Raw genomic sequence first — 11203 nt, 5'->3', positions numbered from 1 at the left:
TATTCGTGATGACTTGGATTTTGATATTTCACTACAAGTCTTATTTATATCTTAGAAGTTAAAGTACGAAATTGATGCTTTAAATAATGTGGTTTAATTAGCTTGGTAAAACCAGTTTACTTGCTGAGATTTTCGAATCTCACCCCTGTTATCTGTCCAGGTGTGTCGTGAGGAGATGGCGAGCATGCGGGATGGGTAGTTGCATGTCGTATGCACATGCACTATTATCTTTTGTTTAGTCCTGTTGTTTTGTTGGTTGGCAGCTCGTGCCTTTGTTATATGGTTGCCCGCTGTGGGTTGGTTGTATTGTCGAGGCTTGTTCCTCGTAGCTAGGATGTTATTTTTATTTGTGTGATGGTCAGTTAATCTTCTAGTTTTAGGGGATGTGCTGCCAAAATTTTCTTGTTCGGCAAGCCCGTTGGTAGTTTAGTAGCGCTCCAGGTTTGTGGCGGTCTCCGGGGTGTTATACTTCTATTGTTTTCCATTGAATCACGATCAAAGAGGATCTAAATAGGACTAGAAATTTCTTTGCTAGAATATCCAGGGCACTAATTCAGAAGGCAAGTAGAATGCTATTAGAAGCAAGGTTAAAGAGTCCAACAGTGATATCATCTGCCTACAAGAAACAAAAAGGGAACATTTTGATTATAACTATATCTAGAATTTTTCACCAAGCTCCCTGGACAGTTTCGATTCCATTTGTCCTCTAACACCTCTGGAGGTTTATTAGTAATTTGGAAAAGTTCTCGTTTCCTCGGCTCTAAATCTTTCAGTAATGACTCTGCTCTCTCTATTGATTTTTTTCTTTCCATTCTGGTGCTCGTTGGATTCTCACTAATATTTATTCTCCCTGCACTCTAGAGGGAAAATCCTTATTTCTTGAGTGGTTCAAAGGTCTGGACATCCCAAGTGATGTTGACTAGCTCTTTCTCAGGGATTTCAATCTCACAAGAGCTCCTTTGGATAGAAATAGGCCGGGAGGTGATGTGGGTGACATGCTTAGCTTGAAGGATGTTATTAGTCATCTGAGATTAATTGAGCTCCCTCTTCATGGTAGATCCTTCACTGGTCTAATAATCAAAAGTCCCCTCTCTTGGTTTGACTTGACTGGTTCTTCACTACCTGCTCTTGGACCACTAGCTAACCTGGCTCTTTTGTCACCTCTCTTTCCAAGGAGACATCTGATCATGTTCCATGTGTAGTTTCTATTGCCACTGATATTCATAAATCAAAGATTTTTCGGTTTGAAAACTATTGGATGGAACATGATCGCTCTTTGCAAGTCATTCAGCATGGTTGGAATGTCCCCACTACTTTCTCTGTAGGCACTAACAAAAGCAGCTCTCCAGTTTGTCTGGTACCATTTCAAACACAAAAATGATCATTCTTTTAATTGATACTTTGGAAGAGTTCAAAGATCTCTCCCTTCAAGAATGGAATTTCAGAGCTATTCTTCAGGATCATCTTGCCAGTCTTCTTAACTAGCAAAATTTCTTATCCAGCAAAATATATATTGGAAACAAAGATGTACTATTCATGCAAATGCAACCATCAAGCATAGAAAAAAATATCCATTCTCTCCATCTCAGATGCCCTGGGAAGCAGTTTCTCTTCTCATGATAACAAAGCTAGAATTTTTTAGGAAGCTTATAAGGATAGATTGGGCACCTCAGAATAAAGAGATGTACTTCTACCTCTCAAAACTTCTACTCACCAGGGATAACTTGGGGTGGATTGAGCAACCTTTTAGTAAGGAAGAGATTGATAAAGTGGTTACAGCTCTACCCTCTAATAAATCTCTAGGACCAAATGGTTTCGTTGGTGATTTCTTGAAGAAGCGCTGGCGCATTATTAAACAAGATTTCTATGACTTATGCTTTTCTTTCTATGATGGGGCAGTCACTACCCAAAGTATAAATGTGTCTTATAATACTCGGGTTCCCAAGAAGGGTAATCCCATCTGTGTGGGAGATTACATGCCCAATTCTCTCTTAAACTCCTCTATTAAGGTGATCACAAAGCTCATTGCTGATAGGCTCCAGCAGGTCATTTTGAAGATTGTCTACATAAATCAATATGGCTTCGTTAAGAGTAGATCCATTCAAGATTGCTTGGCCTGATCTTTTGAATATCTTTTTTATGTCACAAATAAAAAAAAGGAGATTGTGATTCTAAATATAGATTTCGAGAAGGATTTTGATAAAATTGAACATCAAGTTATCCTAGATATTTTCCTCACAAGGGTTTTGGGCAGAGATGAATTTCTTAGATATCTCAAATTTTGAATTCTAGTACTTCGGCTGTTCTTCTGAATGGAATTGCAGAGAAAGTCTTTCATTGTAAAAGAGGTGTTAGGCAGGGTGATCCTCTTTCACCTTTGCTTTTTATCCTAGCTGCTAACCTTGTTCAGTCCATACTGAATAAAGCTAAATATCAAGGGTTCATTCAGCTCCCTCTTTAGATTGAGGCTGGGTAGGATTTCCCAGTTGTACAATATGAAGATGGCACTCTTTTAGTTGTTCAAGCATGTCCAAGGTAGCTTTTTATTTTGAATGCCCTCTTTAATACTTTTGTTGATTCTACAGGCTTGAGCATTAATTACAACAAGTCTGTAATGGTCCCAATTAATGTTTCATATGAGAAGATGGAGCTTCGGGCTAGGACCTTTCAATGCCAGAAGGATCCCTTCCTTTTATCTATCTTGGGATCCCTCTTAGTTTTACTAAGCCCAAGCTAGAGGAGTTTATGCGTATTATCAAGAGTGTCGAAAGAAGATTAATTAACACCTTAGTTTTTCTCACCTAGGTTGGGAAACTTCAAGTGGTAAATTTAGTTCTGTCTGCTCTGCCTACTTTTTTTTATGCAATCTCAAAATCCCAGCTATTGTAATCACGCAAATTGACAAATATAGAAAACATTGCCTATGGAGAGGTTCTAATTTAAATGGGAAAAAACCTTCTTTGGCCTCTTGGTAGATGGTATGTAGACCAAAGAAACAATGGGGGGGGGGGCTTGGAGTCATTAACCTAAGGGTGCACAGTGAAGCCTTGCTCCTCAAAATCCTTCATAAGTTCTACAATAAAATGGATCTTCCCTGGGTACAATTATTATGGAGAAACTATCACTCATATGGTTTTTTTAATGCTAATGTCAAGAAGGGTTCGTTTTGGTTGAGAGATATTCTAAAACTTGTGGGTACTTATAAAGGCACCTCTATTGGTCAGGCTTTGTCCCCCATCAGCAGTTCCCTCAGATGTTTTCCTTTACTAAAGATTGTAGAGTGACTCTTTAGACGTTGCTGAAATGGAAAATCTTTATGGCGCTTTCAATCTCCCTGTTATCTACTCAGGCCTTTGATCAATTGCAAGAGCTTTAGATACACATCTCTCATTTCCCTTTAAACAACTTCAATGACACTTGGACTTACATCTGGGGTACTTCTGCTTTCTCGGCCAATAAAGTATACAATGTTATGATTGAGCATAAGCCCATTCATCCTATTTTCAATTGGAACTGGAAGAGTTGTTGTCAAATGAAGCATAAAGTCTTTTTCTGGCTCATTTTGAAGGACATATTGAATAATAGAGAGCTCCTTAGGAGGAAAAACATGATCCTTCCTTCCTTTACTTGTGATCTTTGTATTCTTTAGTTGGAGGAAACCAGAAAACATAGGTCTCTTCTTCACCTCAATACTAATGTTCAACACAGGCCGATTCAAACTTTGAGGATATTCAGAAGGAAGCTTAAAGTTCCCTTTGCGAAGGAGATCATCATTCTTATGAGTTGGAGTATCTTGAAAATTTGAAATGATTGGGTGTTCAATGAAGCTCATCCTTCAATTCAAGTTGTATGGAGTCTCTTCAAGAAGGAATTTAATTTGGTTATCCATCGTGCCCGACCTTGTTTTGTTGAAGCTATGTTCCAATGGCTTGTATTTTTAGAATAACTTGTATAGGTCTCCTTTTGATTTTTATTTTTGGTTTGTAAGTTCGCTTTGGACTCCTTTTTTATAAGTTTTTAATACATAACCAGTAAGGGACAATCCTACTGATTCTTCAAAAAATATGATATTGTTGTGGCTCAGAATGTGAGAATTTTTTTGTATCCGTATGAAAGAAAGAGTGGGCTAAAGATAAAATTATCTCAAGAGTGATGTAGTATTTTTAGAAGAGGATTTATCAAAGAGAAGAGATTCATGTGGCAAGGTATTTGGTCAGATGGGAAATTGTTTGCAAGCCTAAGAAAAGGGCACCATGAATTATTGCATGTTAGGTAAATGGTTGTTCAATTGTCATAATGGAATGGGTCTATGACAACAGATAGCCGAAGAAAAATATATCAGACAAAGAATGATTTTTTGGATCAATCAGAAACCAATTGATTCACCAGTCTAGAGTGCTTTGCTAAATTTAAGACCAAGCCTGTATACAAATCTGTATATAGGTTGGTACTGTGTAACTCAATTTTCTATGGATTAATGAAAGTAGCATATTATGATAGTACATTGAGCAATGAGTCTAAGCATACTACCATTCCAAGAATCCATCCCTGAATATCTAATAACTAAAACTCATGAGGTGAAAAGACTTTGTCTAATCAGATATTCACACATCTCTTCGGATTAGACTACCCTCGTTCTCCAGTGATCATGATATGCATAGTCATGTTTTATGTCACTGGAGACTGGACACGACTTCAGAAGAACCAAGCTAAGCTTCAAAGAGGGGAAAATGCAGACCTAGCAGCTTCTTATATTAGTAGGATCACCCAAAATCGAGGTCGATGGGCTTAGTCTCTAGTGTACAATGTTCAACCGGCGGCTTCATTTGTTAGTCATGTAGAGCGACAGAGTTTCCACATAAGGAAGAAAGAAAGAATGAGTCTATTCGCTTGAATACTACTTTAGATCACAAAGCTATTAGATGTTGAGACATGACCGTTGAAATTGTTGAAGTATGTTGGAATGGTTGAAATTTTTGTAAGTGCAGCTAGAAATCCTCACTGTTTTGACTTGTTTGTAAATGTCATTTTGGATAATCTTCGCTCCATGGGGTGGAGCGTGGAAAGAAAAGTGCAGTATCTAGGCCCCTTGGTAAGTGGTAAGTGTTTTGGTGATTAAAGAAAAGTGTAGCATTGTGACTAACAAGTGTGTTTTGAAGGGTATCAAAAATTTAGATCATAATGATGATTGGATATTCTTGTTCCCTAAGGCGATTCTATGGATGATTAAAGAACATGTGTATCAAGATTAAGGATCTCCTAGTTCTAAGTGTTACAAGGGAATGAAGGATACTTATAGTAGTATATGTCTTTTTTCTTAGTTTTTTTACCGTACTATAAAGAGTGGCTAAGAATAGTAGCTTGACCTAGGTTATTCTAGACTTAGTTGGATGCACACTTATGAAATTTTAGCACTAGGTAACTCAAAGAAGCCCATAGATGAGACGACGAGAAGTTAGAACTCGAGAATGATTGAATTGGACGACTTTAGAAGAATATGCCTATACTAGATGGCCCGGCGTTCAACATGTTGAACTTACCGGAGCATTATTGGTTCAAGTCAGAAATCTTTTTGAGTTCACTAGATGGTCCGATGACACAAAAGGTTCTAACATTGGAGCATTTTTCTAGTGACGTAGCTAGAAAAAGTACAAGTCAAAATCGGATAGTCTGGTGCTCTGCATGTTGAATACGCGGAGTGTTTTGACTCTGAAGAGGCGCTTCAAATCAACACACCGGATGGTCCCGCGTTGAGGATGAAACACACGAGAGTTTTTTACACAGAACTAGAGTTTCTACTGAAAAAGCGAGTGTGCATGTCGGATGGTCCAGCGTTCACCAAATGACTTCGCCGGAGCATTCCTTGCACAGAAGGTTTCTCAGATGGTTTTTCGCGACGATACTCGCTGGATGGTCCGACGTGTATAACGGAGACTTCTCCGGAGCATTTCATAACAATAACAGCTAGTGACAACTGGCACTGGCAGTGTTTGAAAAAGGTACACGCCGGATGGTCTGGCGTGTGTGAGCCGGTGCACACTGGACCTTCCGGCATTCATAGAAAAGTGTGCGATTGGGCAACGGCTAGATTTGGACCTCTAGCCTATAAATACCCCCTCACTAGGTCTCACTTTGATCTCTTGCAACTCAGAGGAGCCTATATATTGTGTGTCATCAAGAAGCAAGAGAGAGCACTAAAGTGATTTGCAAAGTCCCTAATTGAAAGATTAAAGACATCATTAGTACTTAGAGAGTAGAAAGTGTGTATCTAGTTATAGTTTAGGCTTAATCTTTGTCAAGTGAAGCTATTGGCTTGTTACTCTTGGTGGTTGGTAACACCTAACGGTCTTAGATGATTGGAGTTGTCTCGGTAAGCTCTTAAAGTTCTTGCGAGAGCCCCAGAAAGTGCGATGTACTTGGTTTGATGGCCGCCAATTCAGAGATGGAGAACTATCAATCATAAAGGAGCACTTGAGTCTTGGTGACTCAAGGGAGAGCGATATCATTAGTGGATACTCTAACGAGGACTAGAGGGGAGTGCCAACTCCTCGATATCTAAAAAAATCGGTGTCATCTTGTCCATCTTTATACTTACCCGCATTTAGTTTGAGTATTTACATTCTTGCAAGCTTTAATTCTACAATTTGCTTAGTGCCTTTGTTTGCTTGTTTTGTTGCCTTGCTCTATTTTATTTTCGTAATTGCATTATATTTTATCTAGGATAAGGTTGCTACTTATTTTAATTTTCGGTAAAAATATTTTTAATTAGAGCCCAATTCACCTCCCCTCTTGAGCCATTCAATCCTTTCAAAAAGTTCCACCAGACCTCAGGGTGGGGCACTGATGTAGGACATGCTGGTGGGGACGCGTGGAGGCAAAACCCAACCCACGTCACTCCATCTAGATCTCTAAATATGAAGTACGTCTGCAAATACGTTAAAAAGGTAGAAATGCCTTGCTATTGTAGCAAATATGAACAACAAGAGTAGTAAAATTTTGACATATCAAGCTCACACATTATGGAAATTGAATATCAAGTCAAGCTCACAGAGCTGCAATATGATAGAGACACCATCCATAAGGAAAATAACTCTCTCCGTTCATCAAAAAGGAAAATATATAAGTCCCATGACTGGGAAATAGCAAGTGGTGTGGGAGATCTTACATTGCCAAAGTACTGGTCCAAAATCTCAACAAAGTGATGGATGATTTGAAGAGTTTCCAGTTCGTTGTCAGCAGGATCAGGGCACATGTGGAAGTAAAGGCTTGCATATCTGCAGATGGCGCATTTGTTATAGGAATAGATTATGTAGTAATATCGCAGTATTTCATTTCAAATGGATAAAATCTGCAGGTGCTTTGTCTTTCACTCCTTACTAATAATCAAAATTGAAATTCCATAATTAGCATTCGGTAGAGCTATATTTAGTATCGTTGTCGGTGAAACCTCAAAGAATAGATATATACAACAATTGGCAACTCTAAGAAAATACTATTTATTATGTATATGAATATTTGATAGAAATCTCATATTTGATATCTAGTTAGAATATGAAAAAATTGTGCTATTTTTTCACTTCTATTACTAAAAGGATAAAGCAGATAAATTAAATTAACACCTTAAAACCTTGCAATGTATCTGGTATTTGGCATTTTTCAGATTAAGAAAAAAAATGCAATCCCCACTCCTAAGTGGCACCATCACCAATCTGGTACTGCAACATTCAAAGTTTGGATAACCCATGGACAAAGAGTAAATCTACCAGTGAAAGATTGAAATTCAGTTTTTATTACATTGGTGAAAGACAAAATGAAATTGGTTTGGTTCCTGAGAATACCACATCCTGTATAGTTACATGACCCGCTTTTATTTGCATAAGCATTTACCAGGCCATAGAAGTAAATTGCCGCAAGGTACTCCCTTTTGCAAAAGCTTCATTTCCTTGTAACTTCGCATCAGTCACACGTTCTTCCACCGGAACTGCATCCTAAACACAATGGCATAATGACATGATAAATGTTACATTTGACAAAATTGACCTACTGCAAGCTTGGCTGATAGAGCAGTGTTCGCAATTAAGAAACCACTTACACTTCAAATGTTCTTGTGGTGCTACCTATCAAATATAAGTTTTACAAGAACCAAATAAGTATTTTCTCTATTCAGAAATAGTATGTGTATTTTTTTGGACTCGGTTTTCAAAGTTAGAGTTTGATTAAGATTTTCTCATAAAATATCATTTATAGTTACAAAACCTATATAATATGAAATTATTTTGAAATAGGGATCTAGTTGTAAATTTTTATACACTAGACATTCTTACAATTTGATTTAATGTTAATCAAAGTACACAAAATTTAACTTTTTCAAAATAAAATATGTATGTTATTTTTGAACAGAGAGAGTATCTGTCTATGCTACTATAATGTTTTAATGTGTACAAATAGAAGATATTACTAAATAGAATTAGAGCACTTATTTTCAAGAAATGGAGTGCAAATAAACATTTATAACCTGCCTCCTAAAACTGTAAAGAAAATTTATCCTTAGAAATTATGTGTATATGTATATATATTTCTATGATCAACTTTGTAAACATCCTGCTTCGTACAACATGAGGAGTACAATGACTGTTGTTCATTATCATCATAAAGTCTCGTTGTTATTCATCAAGATAGCTAGCTATCTCAATTACGTGCCCGCTGTACAATTGTCAATACAAATAATTAAAGCTAAATGAAGTGCTCATCGACGAGACGCAATACAATCCCGGACATACAGTCGTTTTGCTGCCGCCAGCTCGTCTCTGCTTCTTAGTTGATAGCTCGTCTCCGTCGACGGAGCAGCATCAGTGCCGCTTGGCCTGCCCCTTCGTTATTACTGGCCGGATCCATCATGGCTCGCCGGAGGCAGCTAGATCCGGTCCGCAACGTCCTCCTATGTACACTAACCAACAGTAAAGTAGATCCACCGCTGAGGTCATCACGCCGGAGATGCCATCACCACCACCGTGCTTGCAATTGTTTCCTCTTTCTGCACATCCGCCGCCGCCTCCTCCTCCTCCTCTTCGGCGTCCCACAGGAAGCTCGCGTACGATCCCAGGACGTAGCTGCGCAATCAAACCAACATGCACCGCTCAACATGGATCGAGCAACAGGGCAGGTACTCCATTAATCAGTTGCTCAAGTTAGCCAGCAGCCGGCGAATACCATAGCCAGGTAGTACTCACCAGTCATCGGGCGCGGCCTGAACAGCGCGCTCGAAGTAGGCCGCGGCGCGTTCCTTCTCCTGGCGCGCTTCCCAGATGACGCGGCCGTAGAGGCTCAGCAGGTCCGCGTCGCCGGGGCACACTAGCAGCGCGCGCGCGTAGCACCCCTCGGCGCCCGTCAGGTCCCCTTCCACCTCGTGCAGGTACTTGCCGTAGTTGCGCAGCAGCAGCGAGTTCTCTGAATCCACCTGCAGCACCCGCCGGTAGTACTCCCCAATGCCACAGCCGCTGTCTTGGCCGCCGCTGCCGCCTCTGTCGCCACCGCTGCCTCCTTGGCCGCCGCCGTTCCTACCGGCGCCATTGAGGAGGAGGCGGTCAAAGCCCCCTGGCGCCTTCTCCTGATCTTCCTCGTCGACCTCGAGGATGGCCGGGATGGGGGAGTGGCGGAGAACGGCAGCGGATCTTGCGAAGGAGGCGAGGTCGGCGTCGGACCTGGCGTGGCGGAGCGGGAGGGCGCGGGGCGAGGCTGCAGCGGCGGCAGAGAGCGCGCACAGTTGGGGGGATGGGAACCTGGCGGTGCGGGAGCGGCGGAGGCGGGCGGTGAGGGAGACGGAGCGGGTCAGGGTCGAAGTGGCTGCGGCGGCTTCCATGGTGTCGCTGGGGCGGTGCCGGTGACGGATTGGCTGGCTTCTCCGATAGCTCTCTCCTCTCTCTCTCTTTTAATTTATAGCCAGAAGAGGAAGGCGAAGGCGAAGGCGTGTGATGGTGTGACGGTTTCGGCGACTTTCGGGCGGGTCAGGTCATGTGGGACGGCGAGCGAGGAGGAAGAGACTAGAGGAGGAGCACGTGAAGCGGGAGGACACGTGTTGAGGCCGCCGTGAAGTCGCTCGCGCGGCCGTGCGGTGCATCATGGATGCTGCACATGGTATTGGGCTGGGCCGAACCCAGCTGTTGAGCCGCTACCGGTTTCCGAAGGAATGGGAAAGGCATGGGCCAGCCGGCCGGGGTAAAACCTCGGACTTTACCATATTGGACAAACTATGAGTTTTTTTAAAGAGACCGAGCGCTAGCTCGAGTGTCAAAGTCACTGGTGTTTGACATGGGATACGATCCAGATAAGTCTGATGTGCTTTAGGTATAGGACATCAAATCAGAGTTTGAAGATTTTGAGGCTCAGTGGAAAGTTTGCATGACAGTTCATGCAACAGGGGCAATGGAGGCTCCCGTGTTCCAGATGTCGGCGATGATGCCCAGGCCACACGCCCAGAAGGGAACCAGATCGGCGTCGGACACAGGAACGCTCTGACACAGCCTCAACCGCCATAATGTTGTCTGGAGGAGCTGCCGCAGATGACGCGGTCTTTGTCAGCGTCCTCACCAAGGCCGTCACACCGCACAAATGTCTGGGGCTCTCCCCTCGTGATATGTCGTCACTCCGCACTTAGCAGCTCGACTATGGATCCATGACGCCTGTGCAGAATCTGCAGATTGTGCGAATAATTCTCACCCACCCACCGGTAGTAATACCGGAGGGTTCATCAGTAGCATCATAGTTTTGTGACCTCGCCCTCCTGGTTGAGACCGCTCGACGCCAAACAGCGGCGGCAAACACCACATCTGTTGCTAGGACTGGTGAAGATCGCAATCGCCAAGAATCGTGATAGGCCCAACGGCAGGAATGATCTCGTCCTCCCTAGGTAACGGGGAGAGCTCAAAGACCCTCGCCATGTCGGGACAGCCAACCCTGTAACTTGCGCGACTCTCTACGCCAACACGACCTTCGCAACGTGATCCAGAGCCAGGTGGCCACCCGAGAGCAGGAGGACCGTGTCCGATGAGAGCAAGAAAAGGGCAAATAGTCCTACCACTCGCCTCCCTATGCAGGGAGATGTTAGATTCCTCCATCCCATCCCCAGGATCACGTGACCATCATCTCTCTCCCTAAGCACACGCCGTCGCCCATCAACAGGAGACTCCCTGTTATGGAACATGGT

At 42.3% G+C, this 11203-nt stretch overlaps 1 protein-coding gene across 1 annotated transcript; it reads right to left on the bottom strand.

Moving 5' to 3' along the window:
• Positions 1 to 8638: 8638 nt before the first annotated feature.
• On the bottom strand, positions 8639 to 9992 carry LOC133887038 (uncharacterized). Its single transcript, XM_062326946.1, has 2 exons — positions 9231 to 9992; positions 8639 to 9110 (listed from the first exon to the last, which is right to left on the bottom strand). The coding sequence occupies exons 1-2, from the start codon at positions 9857 to 9859 to the stop codon at positions 8984 to 8986; spliced, it is 756 nt and encodes a 251-aa protein (XP_062182930.1). The 5' UTR covers positions 9860 to 9992; the 3' UTR covers positions 8639 to 8983.
• Positions 9993 to 11203: the final 1211 nt, after the last annotated feature.

The sequence above is a fragment of the Phragmites australis genome, chromosome 12 (genome assembly GCF_958298935.1).
Source record: "Phragmites australis chromosome 12, lpPhrAust1.1, whole genome shotgun sequence".
In the NCBI taxonomy this organism is placed as follows: domain Eukaryota; kingdom Viridiplantae; phylum Streptophyta; class Magnoliopsida; order Poales; family Poaceae; genus Phragmites; species Phragmites australis.
Note: the sequence above shows the minus strand (reverse complement) of the source record. Positions and strands in the feature narration are given on the sequence as shown.

Bases quoted from the DNA above. Each gene is read 5' to 3' on its own strand.
- LOC133887038 (XM_062326946.1), bottom strand. From the start codon at position 9,859: ATGGAAGCCGCCGCAGCCACTTCGACCCTGACCCGCTCCGTCTCCCTC. The intron at 9,111-9,230 runs GTGAGTACTACC...TTGATTGCGCAG, and splicing joins CAGGCCGCGCCCGATGACTG to CTACGTCCTGGGATCGTACG.